We start from the raw sequence: 15,333 nt of genomic DNA, 5'->3' as shown, positions 1-15,333 counted from the left end.
AATGAACTAAAATCGTGGAAAAAACAAAATGCGCCTGATAATCTATGTTATATTTAATATGATGATATATCACACTGAGCTGATATGACAACCCGGTCTCACTCCAAAGTCATCAAAATCTGGTGCTCAGGCAGTGACTTGCGGCATCACCCAACCATGTGCGTTAGTTGTTGAGGGAATAAAAAACATCAATTAGCGGTGTTGTATCGACATAGTGCGTTTATTTTGAAAGAAACTGTATGTAAACAGTAAATTTCCTGTGAAAACTGAAGTGTATTTTGAAAGAAGACAATGCATGTAACAGGCAGAACTTGACACAGCGCCCCAGAACATCAACAAACCAATGCACCCAGGGTACCCTTCATGTCGTATCTGGACATGGAAAGTCAGTAATCAAACGCTGATATGTGATAAGGTCGGAGTAAGAATGTGTTGTATATGAAAGAAGTGCTCGTAATTGTTGTAGATGGCTGTGTAATGACTTCTCTATATAACTTAATATAGCCATGGTAACCATTAACCAATCCTGATTGGTTAAAAAATGCCTTGATCGGCTCTAATTTTGTATTTCAGAATTGTAATGACATTTGTAATGGTATATCTCTGCAGTAAAACCTGTATCAAACAGCTAAGTGCCATATGAATTTTTTTCCTGGTAATTGCTTTGAGGTTATATTTTATCTTTTAAATTGTACCATGCTGTCTATTTGTATTAGTCTTTGGATGTCTTACCAGGGCCACAGTGGCACCTGTTAGCCGTCTTCCATAATTCTTTGCAGGATATCTCCATTTTCAAATCCCTGTCCTTCTGCTCTACCTTCCCCACTCTAATGGGGGTCTGTTAATGTGATAAAGGGCCACATAAACTTGACTTAAATAGGAGGAAAAAGAGTAGAACAAATGTGTCATGAAATTCCCCTACTGGGTTTGCAAACATTCATTTGTTACAAAACATATCTTTCTAAGATGGCTATATCTGCAAAGTGTTTGCCGTGGGCCAAATAAATGGCAGGCATGCAGCAAAAATATCAGTTGCCCTTTTAAAGAAAATGAGAAAGCAAGCAAGGCATCAGTTTGTCACTGCAAGCTGTTTTTAATGGATTTTTTGAAAACACTGGGGGCCTATGACTTTCGGGAGGTCGGGAAAACCTGCAGCATGACCGAAAGTAGGAGCTTTGACTGCAGTAAATACATCAGACAGTTTAGACTTTATGGGCATTAATGGTGATAAGGAAAAATGAATTACATTGAATTGTGATAGAAAAAAGTACAATTACACTGGTGATAACCTTCAAAAGTATCTTTTTCTTGTGAGGACTTCTCTAAATACAAAGAGCTTTTAGTACGTTTTACCTCAGACACATAAGTATACTTATGCTATCTGCCTCTACATTTCTCACAGTCTTCAAGTAATTGAGCCATACTTCATACCCACTGCTCATCTGCCCCTCTTCTCACATTCCTCCAGGTATGAGAGGGTCACCGATGACAAGGATGGAGATGATGCAGCTGAAGAGAGGACAGAGAGCGGCTGTGTAGCTCAGTATCAGAGCACCACCCTGCGTGTCCTCACGCACTTTGTAGCAGATACCGGGGAAGTCAGAGGAGCGGCGGAGGAGGACGGGCTGGGCCAGCAGAACTTCCTGCTGGGAAGTGACTGGCAGGTGGAGGTGACGCAGCTGGTTAAGGATTTCCTGAGGGTGGAGGTCCCGAAGGTCGCACAACTGCTGGAGGGCCAGGTCCTAATAGGACTGAGTGCTGGCATCACCAAAATACAGGTTGTATCCAAGTGTGTGTGTTTTGGTTACCTGATATGTTTTTGTTTTAATTCATTTTTTAGTCTGTTATCATGGTCATGTTCATGTTCAGGAGTACCCAAACCAATAAGTCGTGACTGACATATCCATCTCATTAATGTAACTTTCAGTCACTACAGAAGCTGCAGTAGCTGTTTGGAGCAGCAAACTAAATCGAAGAATATAAACTGATTTAAAGTATGTATTTCTGTAAGTCACCTAAAGGTGCTTTCACACCTGCCCTGTTTGGTTCAGCGCGATCGAACTCAAGTTAGTTTGACCCCTAAGTGTGGCTCGTTTGGGCAGGTGTGAACACAGCAATTGCATTTGGGTGCGCACCAAAAAAAAAAAAAAACAGACTGAGTCCTTCTTGAAGAGGTGGTCTCGGTCCGGTTACAAACAAACTCTGATGCAGTTTGTTTGTGGTGAGAACGTGTTCCGACCTGGATCTGAACCAACTGCAGTCACATGACACACTGTTTGTGTTAAACATGAGCATGTTACAGTCCTGGAGGATTATTAATGTGCACCTCCTCCTGTACTGCCTTAATATGCACATTCAGCACATCCAATGCATCAAAACATTGTTTTCTAGTTGGAGCCGCGCCTCGTTTTCAAACTGTATGGTTTGACTAAAATGAACAATGACAGCAATATAGTCCACGATGAGCAGCGCTAACATCAACCTGCGTAGTTGTCCCTCCATTGTGACATTAGAAAGTGTCACATTTATCTTGCAAGTGTACTCTTCTTCAATTCTGACCAATCAAGAGCAGCTTTCTTGCTCATGCATTTTATCTGGTCCTCTTGTTATGGCTGACGTGAGAACATGAACCAACTCTAGGTATTTATACAACTTTGTAACAAAATTAGTCCCTGATTCAGACCAAAGCAAGACAACTCTAGGTCTGAAAACACCCTGACAATAACCTGCCATTCTTGTGGCAATTTGTCCTCCATCATCAGTCTGACTCTGACACAGTTCCCTTTCTACAACACTCTGATTTGGCTCTAGTTTTCAACCAAGGAAACAACCATTAGTTCGCACAAAACCATACCTATTTAAATTGTTAAAGTAGAATGGTGAAGAAATCTGATATATGGGAGGCAATGCAGAGGTCTGAAACTAGACTCGTTTTGGGAAAGTCAATGAATATTCTAAAAAAAACACAGAGAAAAGGAAAAGCTCCACTAATCGATTTTCTATACCAACAATGGATCAAATTTTTTCCTTACTATACATGCAGTAGTGCATGTAATTTTAAAAATTACATGCACTACTTTATTTTATTTCATTTTTTCCCACCTGCACCAAAACATTTATTTGACTGCACCATTTGGTGTATTTATCTTTCTCTGTCTGCACTTTCACAGCCCAATCTGACCAAAGAATCCAACATCAACCGCTGTAACATTTTCATTTTTATGACAGTTCAAATATGAGGATATAAGAGATGATTTTCCCTTTCAAAAATTTTACATGGTCATAATCAGGGTCACTTGATCACAGGGTCATCCTTCATAAGATTACACAAAAAAGCAGTTAACCTCTGAAGGACAACATTTATTAATTTGAAATATGTTTTAAAAGGAGGACATTTTAATATGTTATAATATATAGTAATGTTGTACAGTGACACTACTTCAAATTGGTCATAGGAACATTGCGCTGCTTAGCAAACCTAATATGAAGAGTTTTTTTATCATATAACTGACTAGATATGATTTGTATAAATATATTGCTCTAATGTGAGTCATTCTTCATCCTTTTTGGCTGCCTCAAGGACTGTTATGTAACAGCAGGAACAGAAGTGCTATTGTAACACTGTGCTGCTGTCTTGTCTGTCCATGCGCTGTCAGTGTCCCCTTTATGTGCCATGACATTACCAGTTATAAATTTGTTTTTCACTGCATGAGGAAATGCACACGTGTCAGGAGAGTGTGTGAAAAGTGTCAATCGTGTGAGTCTCACAGTCACTGGGTCAGAGTTGGGAGCTCTGCACAACAAATTTTCTGTACCAAGTTACGGGCACCAGTGCATGTACATCTGAGAATTATGCCAGAGCTCAAATTTTACATGCACTACTATGCATATTTTTGTGGTTGTACAGCCTATGAATTCCACATATATCAACAGGCTCACCGTCAGGTGACTCCGGCCCAAGACCAAGGGGTGGCCCATGAAAAGGTCTTTGGTCGACCTTAGAATCAGATCAAGTCCAGTAATTTACTTACTGACTTAAATCACTGACAATACAATTTATATGGTGCTAAATAAATGTATTTCTATCATTACAACACATTTCAGTGTGCTGTCTGATACTCCCACCCCCTGCAAGTACTGTGAAATGTTACGGCCCAGATGCACTTTACTGTGCAGATATACAAGCACAGCTAATGTAAACACGTGTGGCAAACTGCTGCCTGACTAGTTAAGTCAAAGTGCCTCACCAAAAACCAGGGGTTCCTAAAAGAAGTACAGAGTACAGAGATACAAGAAAATGAAAGGAGTAGAGAGACAACGATCAAATGTCTGGCAAACAAAAAGTGAAGAAGCAGCAGGTATGACAGGTGAAGCTGAAGGTGAGGAGTGAGGGAGACTGATGTTGGCAAATAAAATCTGCTGTATTGGGCTCAGTTTAAAAGCTACAGTAAAGATACGGATATCATATTATCTGATGGCTGTGGAAGGGCGGCCCACTTTGGATGGGGGAGACAGAAACATGTCTAAAAGGAAAGTGAATGTTGGACTTACATTCATCAGGTAACCGGAAACATGACATGAATAAGGCTGGAGGCATAAAACAGCAAGTAGCTTATGTGTTTAGTGACCACAACCAGGAAAAATATAAAGAAAGACATTGGACTTAAGATGCACGTATAGAGAATGTGGAGTAAGACCCAATAGGCAGGGGAAAGGGAGGGACTTACAAAAGCAGCTACATTGATCACAGCATGGCACAAATACTTAAGTCTATCGTGAGCTGACAGAGAAACATAGCGTCATGGAACACCCAATAAAAGCTTGCACCTCTGCAGTCTCTCTTGCTCTCACCCTTTCTCCCATCCACACACACACACACACACACACACACACACAATCCCATTTATTTAACACTACAACCAGGTGCTTGCTCAGAACGACACGTGCGCCCGCTCACACCGTAAATCAACATCAATCTGGCATTTACAAGATAGCACAACACAGAACAACACGTTGTCGAAGCAGTGGACTGGAATCATAATCTCCTTCTCTTTATTTATCAATCGAAGAGCTGTGTGCACTGCAGGAGTGACTACGTGTGTGAGATGGAGCGCTGTTTTACTGCTGGGCAGGACATGGTTTGTATGGAAGGAAAAGTGACTGGAAAGATTCGTGATCAAGCCCTGATTTTGACACTGTCTGTAAGGCTAGTTCACATGTAGCCTACTGTGTGCGTGATTGCACTAGTTTAGGGGGTGGATAAAATTATGCAGCCCTGCAACATGCTTCCTGGGATCAATTGTCATCAACACTGTGGCAGAAGTTAAGTTCATGTTAATGCAAAGACATGAGGTAATTCTGAGGCTATGGTTTACATCTTGAGAAATATGTTGGCACTTTTTGAATACTGTGGCTAAAAAAGCAGGAGCTATCAGTCTTTAGTGGTGCAAATTTTCCTCCTTGGCTTCAGACTTTGGCCATGGTGGCAGAAGCTGCTTGGTTTCTCATGGCGAATACACTTAAAGTGATAACTTTGCTGATTTTCAACAAGCTTTGTATCACAACAATGTGGGTAGGATGTGTAAATGAACCATGGTAAACTTTCCTTCATCTTAACAGCACCCAGATCTCCCAGCTCATCCCTCTGCCCAAATCAGACTTTTGCTGCCTGTTGGGCTGTGGCTTGAACTACAGATTGCAGATTCCGCTTTTGTGTATGTTCACCACCAAGGATACAAAAAGTATAGAAGGTTATCAAGAAAGACACCCTCCCTATCTCTCAAACTCAGACCAAACTCCAATTAAACTATGTACCAAGATTTCGTTACTGTGTTGCCTATTTCTCCCCTAAAATGTCTTCAGAAACATATTTTAGTGCCCTGTTTGGTTGTAATATGAGAATGTGTGAACAGGAAGTGGGCCCCATAATGTTTCCTGTATTGTTAAAACAAAAACTGAGACTAACAGTAAAACTAGGCAGTGCTGATCAAATATGAACAAATATTCTATTAATTTTTTGGCCATTTCTTGACTAAAATGTGTTCAGAGACATATTTCAGTGCACTGTTTGGTTGCAATATGGGAATTTGTGAACAAGAAGTGGGCCCCTTATAATGTTTCCTGTACTATTAAAACAGAGGCTGAAAAAACTGAGACCAAACAGTCAAACTAGGCAGTGCTCATCAAATACGAACCAAGATTCTGTTACTTTTTTGCCCATTTCTTGCCTAAAATGTCTTCATAAACATATTTTAGTGCCCTGTTTGGCTGTGATATGGGTTTCTGATATTGTTAAAACAGAGGCTGAAAAAAGTGAGACCAAACAGACCAAGCAGTGCAACCAGGCAGTGCTGATCAAATACGAACCAAGATTCTGTTACGTTTTTACGTTAAAATGTCTTCAGCGACATATTTTAGTGTACTGTATGGCTGCAACTAAAGAATTTTTGAACACGAAGTGGGTGCCATACTGTTTCCTGTATTGTAGAAATGGAGAAAAAACTGAGACTAAACAGTAAAATGAAAGAGTGCTGTGTCAAAACAGCCAAGCTCGCATTATGTCATCTTTTAGCAGGAGCTTTCACTGGTCCGGAGCGGTGTGGTGCATTCTGGTAGGTTTTCTACCTCTTGAGCAAAAGCAAATGCCACACCCCTTTTTCTGTCTTCTCTGGTCATGTTATACCAGTATCAAAAGTATTTGGATCTTTCTACTGCATAGACAGCCCTGTTTTATGAAAAGACCATCTTTTCAGCAGTGAAATACTACTACTACTACTTTAATGAACAGAATTAATGCATTAACAGTAGTTGGAATTATGCAAAAACCTTTTTACTCTTTCTCTTGCTATAAAATGTATTCCTGCACTCGCTCGCTCCATCACCTCTGTGATTTTTAACATAACAAATTAAGTGGACTCGAGAGTATTGACAACTGTGTTAAGGAGACTGTGACATTTGTTTAATCCAGATCAATTTAAAGTCCGACTTCAAACACAAGTGCTTTCCAATTGTCGACGCTGAAATCCCAGGCTAATCACTGCAGTAACCAAGGAATGATAATACATGGGATTTAACCCATGAGAGATACAGTGTGTCATTGTATGCCTCTAGTAATGAAGGAATTAATATTTTTTATTTGATGCCTATACAGAGCAGCTTGATAAAGCTCGTACACAATGAATAATAATTGCTTGTATACCTATAATAAGTGAGGGTCTTCCTCCCCTGAAATGCAAATTATGTAAAAAAACAAAGGTTAATTGTACCACTGAAAGCAGGCATGATTTGATATTTAATCTTTCTTCTATCTAATCAACAGTTTGTACTCAAGGTGTCAGCCATGTTCTCAGTCTTTAGTATGCTGCTCAGGTGGTTTGTGGAAAGGTTAAATCATTCTGAATGAAACATGCTCTTGATTTAGAACAAAGCTTCTGGGCTTAATCCAAAGAAATCATGTAAACACTGAGTGAAATAGACATACAAAGAAAAGCATTAATTCAGCTCAGTGAACCAACAGGGTTATGTATTTGACTGCCTTTCCTACTTTTCCCAAAAACAACACAAACCCATTTCAATGTCATCATTTCCTGACCTTTATTTCCATAGAGTATTATTCACAGTTTATGAAGGACAGGCTACACATCTCCATTGATTGGCTCCTTCTAAGCATATTAGTCACACTACTGCACAGTTCATGTAAGTATAAATTGGCTTTTCAGCAGGGGATGTTCCAGGATCTGACTACAATAATCAGTAAATCGCAGTGTGCATAAAAAACAAATATTTGTTTTGAATTTCCTAACATATGGTACACAATTTTCTTTCCTCTACTATACATTTTTATTCAAACATTGGGCAAGAAGATACATGAAAGGTTGTTTGTTCTTCCAAAACTTGTTAAGTATTATTTGCAATTGGAGGTCCACTAGGAAAAGACACCAAATGTACAGTATCTTTAGATATCAGTATCTTAACTCTTTCGATAATAACAAAAATGTATTTTCTTGAACATCCTGTGAAATAAGTACCTAATTTAAAAAGAACAATCACAAACAACAGTGATGTTTGGATATTTCTTAAAAAATAGTACAGAATAAGACCAGATAGGCCAAAACTACTGGCACTGAAGCAATAGTTTTGGCTTGCTGGGAAGCTCCATGGCCGGCTTCCCCACTTTGGGGAGTTTGTGGGGCTTCCACCTCTTGAATCTGGCAGCTCAGTAGAACTCTGTTGTCTCCACAGCGTGTGTTTTTAGGTACCAAAATTTCGCAGCAATTGGTTTATTGTGAATCTGTACTCAGTAAGTACAGATATAATTTGGTCGATACCCTTAAAAGTACAGCGTTCAGTACCCAACCCTAAGTATCTTCCTACCTCCCTAGCAGCCATTGGATTTCAGTCATTTAGGTCCATGCTAGATAATAAACTACTGTAAGTATACCTTTTAATCTTCTCTCTATCTTATGGTTGAGTGGAAATGCAGTTGCAAGTGGACTCAGTTCAACAATATACTAATGTGCCTATTGTGTGTTAATGTACTGGTTGAGGGACATGGAATAAGCCAGTATGGACATTGTAAAAAGGATTCTGTGAACTTGAGAGCTCCTTCATTCAAAAAGAAAGAAGGAGCCCTGTCTCAATCATCCAAGAAAAAAAGGTCTGATACAATATATGTCCCCATTTCCAAAGGCCTTGAATACATAACATATTAGAAGTTTTATTTTGATCAAACTATTTAGAATTACAAGGAAGGATGTGGATTTGACAATTAAATGAAAACCAAGGATTTCAAAAGGCCACTGAGGTATTAAAAAGATTCCATAGCGGCCACAGAATTGGTAATGTGATGATTAATATACTCGGCTGCACGTTGGTATGTATATCTGGTATATATATGGTATATCAGGAGAAATGAGTGAATCCATTTAAGCACTGTCTTTCTGGCATGTTATGGATAGACTTCTTGCATGCTAAACACATTTTGCTATTAACCTTTGTAGCAGTGTGAGTGTGATGAGTCAGAGAGACATGGTCTTGGCAACGCTGGATCGTATGTTATGTCGTTGGTGCAAACAGGAATTTGTGGGGTCAGGTAGTAAGAGCCCTCTGACATTTGGACAGAAATCATACAAGACAAGACTCTGACAGCTTTGAATAGGCCTGGAAGGGGTCTTTAATTGCTCTCTAGGGGTGAAATTAGGCAACCTGTAAACTCTGGGACTGGCTTGAGGAAGGGGCTTATCAAGGTGCATCTGGTGGGGGAATCTCAGGACTATGTATGCCAAAGACGGGACCTGTAATCTCTCTAATGGGGTTGAAAAAAGAACCGACATCTCTGAAAATTGGACAAAGGACTCTGATAAAGGGGAGGAGAAGGGATCTGACTCTTTTCACAAATCAAGGAAAGGATCCCTGACATCTCTGAGAGGAGAGCTGCAGAAAGTCTGGACATTTGCTCATATGTAGTCAGGGTTAGGTTGAGAGGATTGTTGATCTATTTGAGGGATGCAAAAACAAATGCTTCTGACATTTTGTGAAGAGTTTTGTGGAGGGTTATAGATTAAACATTCTGCCTTCTTCAGAAGAGAAAGATTCTTTCAGAAGTTGGGCAGATTCTTCTGATAAGTTAATACACAACTTCTTGAACGTTACACTTAGGTATCTATTTACCTGCATCTAGCATCTTTTGCATCATAGCTGCGAAGAATCTTTTGAATTCAGCTTGACATATTAATATATAGAGGGCAGATGTTACTTACCTATAATGATATGAATCTAAACAGCCAAACGTGGAGGCAAAGCAGGTATTTGTTGTGGTTTTACAGAGAATACCTTTGGTAAATGGTGTATAGACTCGCATTTATATAGTGCCTTTCTTGACTTCTGACCCAAAGCACTGGGTCCTGTTCACACAAACACATTCATACACTGGTGGCCGAGGCTACCAGACAAGATGCCACCTGCTACTCAGTTAACCATTCACAAAGCCTCACAATATGGGGCTTAGTATCTTGCCCAAGGACACTTCGACATGCGGACTGGAGCCGGGTATCAAACCGCCCCTCAGCTATCAAAAGTGTGGCCAGACTCTTGTATTATTCAGCTTTAACCAGTGAATTTCCCCATGAAACCTTTTTAACAAGCCACTAGCCCATAATTTCCACATAAACATTTTATGCCATTGCTTATCTTGCTTTCTTTTTATCTGTACAAAACAATCCCCACACTTCAAGACAATCAGTGCGCACGCTTATTTGTTCGAGTGAAAATCACCACCCGTCTGCTTTTTTAACCTTTGCACTCATCTCAGAGATGAGGTTAAACCATATTCCCCCCTTTTCTGTAGATTATATGGATTTCAGCTGTAACATTCAAGGATATCAGTGTCACTGTGGGGGAGGCAAAAGGGAAAATGAAAAACAGGTAAACCAAAGGGAGGAAAACAGGGAAAAGGGTCTGTACAAATGAGGCGGTGATCGGTGCTGACAGTTCATTATGGCTGGTAAATGTGGCCATGTGGGGGCGGCTGGAGGAGAGACTGGAGCCCTAATTGGAGGGGATGGGAGGGATTCTCATCTCATAACAATATCACAACTATTTACATGCTTACGCCTCCGGCAACTCAGGGAGGAGGAGAATGTGTTAGTAGGGTAGAGATTACATGTTTGCATGTAGTAGCATTTATACATGAGTATGCATTTGCATTTATGTCACAATGTGTCTTTATCTTTGGAGAGTTGCATGTGATCTCCATTACATATTCACATAAACATCCCACATCAGATTTTTGAATACAGTGGAAATGCAATTTTTTTTGTGTTCCATTCACACATTTCTTGTTGACCCAGTACACAAACAACGACAGGGAGGCACAAGAAAAGAATAGGAAGTATAGGAAAACTGTTTACGTTCAAGTGACGAAGCCAACTAGCAGCTGTATTACCTATAAATTTTGGCCAATGGAAGCAAAGGAGGAAGTCAGGTAACGGTATTGCAGCACAACAAAGTCCACAGAGGTGGTCAGGGTGAATGAACGAGTCATTAAACCATCTGACTTTGCCACAGGAGACTTGTGTCCATCCCCAGTAAACCTGCAGCCAAATCAGTTTCTTTTAACCATGATCACGGTCATGCCTTAACCATACCAGGGTTACTATTGTAACCATGACAGTGAAGGTCCCCTAACCTTAACAAATTTCATTTTCTTAACCCAAACCATGATCTTCCCATAGCCAAGTCGTTTTAGTGTTTAAAATAACCAACTCTTAACCATGGCATTGTCAGATTATAAAACAGATTTATTTTTCCAACTGGGACTGCACACCTTATCATCTATAGTGACATAACTGTCAACAACAGTGGGCACTAGCGAATTGGCTCTTACTTGCAGCTATTTTAGATTTACTCTTTAGACAAAAGTGCTGATTAGTTTTAGTCACACCTTAGTTATTTCTATCCTTCATAGTTTCAGTCTAGTTTTAGCCGGCAGCAACTTAAAGGTTTTAATCCAATTATAGTGAATGAAAAATTATTACATTTCAGTCCATTTTTAGTCATTGCTTTTAGTCAGAATGTTTTCTCTCTTTAATCTAATTCAATTAGGCGAGCCATTAGAAATTGGAATCTAGGTGACAGGTTGTTTTAATTTATTTGGACTTCATGTTTTTCTGCAACATTTACAAACTTTAATTACTCCAGCATTGTTTGACAGATTAAAAGATACTTTGCAAGCACACAAACTGATCATCATTTGAAAAGCTCAAAATCTCAAACTTTGAGATGATACATAAATCATTTGAGATGACTATTCGTATCCAGATTCACTGTGAACTCTGACTTATGGATCCCACTATTAGCAGACGACACGCGCTTTCATGATGCTCATACAGTCTGATAGTCCACCAATATCATTTAGTCCCATCTTGTCTTATGGATCCTGCATAATTCACCAAAAACACTTTCCAAAGCATACCTGAAGTAAATTGAAAGCTGTTCTTGTTGTGCATTTAGTGCCTGTACATGCATGGTCTCATTTAAAAAGTAAAACTCTGAAGTGTCAGAATCACGGTACTGTAAGTGCTTCGAAACTCTGAAATTAACACTGCTCTTTATTCACAGTGACACCATCTTGGATCTTAATGGACCACCATGAGTAGCAAGTGTTTCTGTGTGTTTCAGGTGCTGTCCCCTCTGACATCATCTGTCCTGGCTGAGAGGAGCATCAGGGTGGTGGATGATAAAGTGAGTGTGACAGAGCTGGGGGTGCAATTGGTTTCTGGACTCTCTCTGTCTCTGCAGCTCAGCCCCGGGAGCAACAGGGCCATCGTCGCCACTGCAACCACACAGGAAGTTATTGAAACGCTCAAACAGGTATGAATCCACGTCTTTCAAACAAGGGAAAATCTAGTCTTTACTGTATTAGCACTGCACTGTGTATTGTATGTGGCTTACAAGTGCAGGGCTGAATCAGGGTTATTATGGAGTCTATGATATGCATTGCAGTTTTTCTTTTATAATTAATTCACTCTTGATATAGTGAAGCCATCTCTTTGATTTGCATATCCAACCACTGAACAGCTCTGTTATTCCCATAATTAGAATTTCAAATGGAAAAAGGCTACTGTCTCTTCCCTTAGAGAGAAAAGAATATTTCGCTTTCAGAAGAATAGTTTCATATCCAATTGTTTCCATGAGCCTTTCTACTGTAATTACAGCTCACTTTTGCTCCATGTTCCTCTGTTTTATTCTCTAGTCATTCTTATGCATTAGTTAAAAGTGTTCAGATTACTGCCTTTGGTGTTGTTTTCAGGGTTATTTTTGCTGTTGCACTGATACAACTTTCTGTTTGTGTCTTTTCTCAGGAGGCCCTCATCAGTGCTTGGCTTCAGTTCAGCGATGGATCAATGACTGCTCTAGACAACTACAACCCTGCCCATTTTACCCTGACAGCCACCTCTTTGGATGAACAGGTGGTGGCGGTGCAGCGCAGTGCAGCATGGAAGTGGCCCATCATTGTTGCTAAGGGGGAAGGCCAGGGTTTGCTTGTGCGCGTTGAAATGAGCCAATCGGAGGTGTGCCAGAAGGGGAAACGACGCACTGTCTTAGCCACTGGAATGGCAAACATACAGACCAGGTTTGGTCAGCCAGAGGAGCAATACAGACAACCAGGGGACCGACGAACACGTCCTGATCCTCCATATTATGGCGGATCTATCGCTGACATGGAAACTGGGTTAATCAACCGTGGAGCCACTACAATCAGGGGCCATGTCCCAGTGAGACCTAATGGGGGCCGTCTATCAGCGGACAGCGGGGCCAGGGTCCCAAATGAATTCTCTGAATATCCAGACCAGGCAGAGCTGCCTCGTAGCCGCAGCACCGATGATGACTTGTTGCCGTCCCGACGAGGCCTGACAGACCTAGAGATTGGTATGTATGCCCTGCTGGGAGTGTTCTGCCTGGCCATTCTGGTCTTTCTTATTAACTGCATCTCTTATGCATATAAGTACCGTAGCAAGCAACTGTCCCTGGAAGCCCCGGAGGCAATGCCCCACGCCCATGACTGGGTTTGGCTGGGCCAAGATGAGGGGCTATGTCTGCAGCAACAGCAGCAGGACGAGCTGAGTGGTACCCTAGAGGAGGGTAGTCAGCTACTGAATGGAGGTATCCAGCGTGGTAATACTGGCGTGGGCAGCTGTAGCTCGAGTGGGAGAGATCACAGGAATGAGTCGCTTAACTCTCCCACCACCAAGAGAAAGAGGGTGAAGTTCACCACCTTTTCCAACGTCAAGTCTAGTAATGGATGTCCTGTGCTCAGCCCATTAGCACTAGTGCAGACCAGTGAGATAAAATGGGTATGTCCGGACATCGAGCTTGGGGACTCAAAGGATCTTAGGAACTACATGGAAAAGCTTAATGAGAATGCAATTAAGAACATTGCATAGGGGGTGCTGGGTGTTTTCAAATGAACTAAAGAGAAACTCACCTGAATGCCTTCAGAATACGGAGGGAACGAGGGTTGGCAGGAGGAAAGGAAAAAGGGGTGAAGGAAAAAGACTGGGGTGGCTGTTGAACTGCTTCTCACCATAACAACAGGATGCACTTAGGCTCTGTTGTTTCCATGACAGTACTCAGAAAGAGTAAAGAAAAGGACCACAACGAGACTTGCCACGACACCACAGCATAGATACGAAGGGGAAAATGTGAACTTGATATTGTTGCTTAACTTAAATGTATGTTTTTTGTCTTTAATTGAGGTTCAGTTTCCTTTTCTATGCGCCATGTACTTTGTTTTACATTTTCTTTATTAATTCATCATGTTTTAATGTTGTATTTGTTGTACTTTTTTGAGCTTTTTTTAAGAGTTGCCGTATGCTCTGTACCACACGTCAGCAATTATAGATTCTAGGAGAGAAGAGTTAAAAGCAATTTTGTATTGTATATAAATGCAGAGTTTGATTTGGAGGTATTATATGTATAGTAACATTTTGTAAAGTGCCGTTTGGTTTCAGTTTGGTTTTGTTCGTAGTTCAGTTTTTGTTTTGTCTCCAGAAACCGGATCCATGCATGATGTTATTAAAGAGGAGGCATGTGTGTCTGATCTGGTACCTGAAATGAAAGTGTGTAGATAATTAATACCAATACCTCTGGAGACATGTCAGCTTAATATAATTGCATTCATTCATCCTGGAGCTCAGTTTTGGGTTGGTTTCGGTATGTTGATATTGGTTTAAAGAAGTTTTGTTAGCCCGTACATTTTCCCTTCTTACGTTAGTGTTATTATTTATGCAACCCCCTTTGATTCAGTTGCATACTTCACATAAAGTAGACTTTTTAAACTACTTTAAATCCTGATATTACAAATCAAAAAAGGCATTTGTGACATTTAACAGAAAAACCATCAAGAGAGTCAATAGACAATCAAGTAAATAATGTATGGATCAATCCCTTCATTTATAACGTTCCATAAAAATCAGTCCAGTTTACAGTTTGTATGGCCCTAGATGAAGATCAGTAAACAATCAGTCGTTAATTTTACTGTGTATGACATTTTGGATCCCAGAAAAAAAAAACACCATTACAGTGAATGAACAAACTGTGAAGTAAACGCCCAAAGTCCAACCTCTCCGCTCCTTTTGTCATATGTCATTAGTCAAGTCCATTCCTTTTCTATCTCTGTTTTAAAATTGGCTGCTGGACTAATTAAAAGTGAAGGTGACTCTTCTCCATTATGCTGCTGTGTGATTCATTGGTCTGGCTGTTGTATTCTTCTCTTGGTCTGTCTGCTTTTGCTCATCTGACTGGTTTATGAGAGTACACAGACAGTGGCTTCAT

General features: G+C 40.4%; 1 protein-coding gene across 1 annotated transcript in view; it reads left to right on the top strand.

The window, feature by feature from the left end:
* Positions 1 to 15,123, top strand: part of si:dkey-112m2.1 (transmembrane protein 132C) — a 239,812-nt gene extending 224,689 nt beyond the window's left edge. Inside the window, exons 8-10 of the mRNA XM_049603788.1 lie at positions 1,469 to 1,778; positions 12,178 to 12,369; positions 12,861 to 15,123. Of these exons, the coding sequence (XP_049459745.1) occupies positions 1,469 to 1,778; positions 12,178 to 12,369; positions 12,861 to 13,943 (1,585 nt within the window). The 3' untranslated portion in view covers positions 13,944 to 15,123. The remainder of the gene's footprint in view (positions 1 to 1,468; positions 1,779 to 12,177; positions 12,370 to 12,860) is intronic.
* Positions 15,124 to 15,333: the final 210 nt, after the last annotated feature.

This window comes from Epinephelus fuscoguttatus, linkage group LG18 (genome assembly GCF_011397635.1).
Source record: "Epinephelus fuscoguttatus linkage group LG18, E.fuscoguttatus.final_Chr_v1".
Lineage (NCBI taxonomy): Eukaryota > Metazoa > Chordata > Actinopteri > Perciformes > Serranidae > Epinephelus > Epinephelus fuscoguttatus.
The sequence above is the reverse complement of the archived record's forward strand: the minus strand, read 5'-3'. Positions and strand labels throughout refer to the sequence as shown.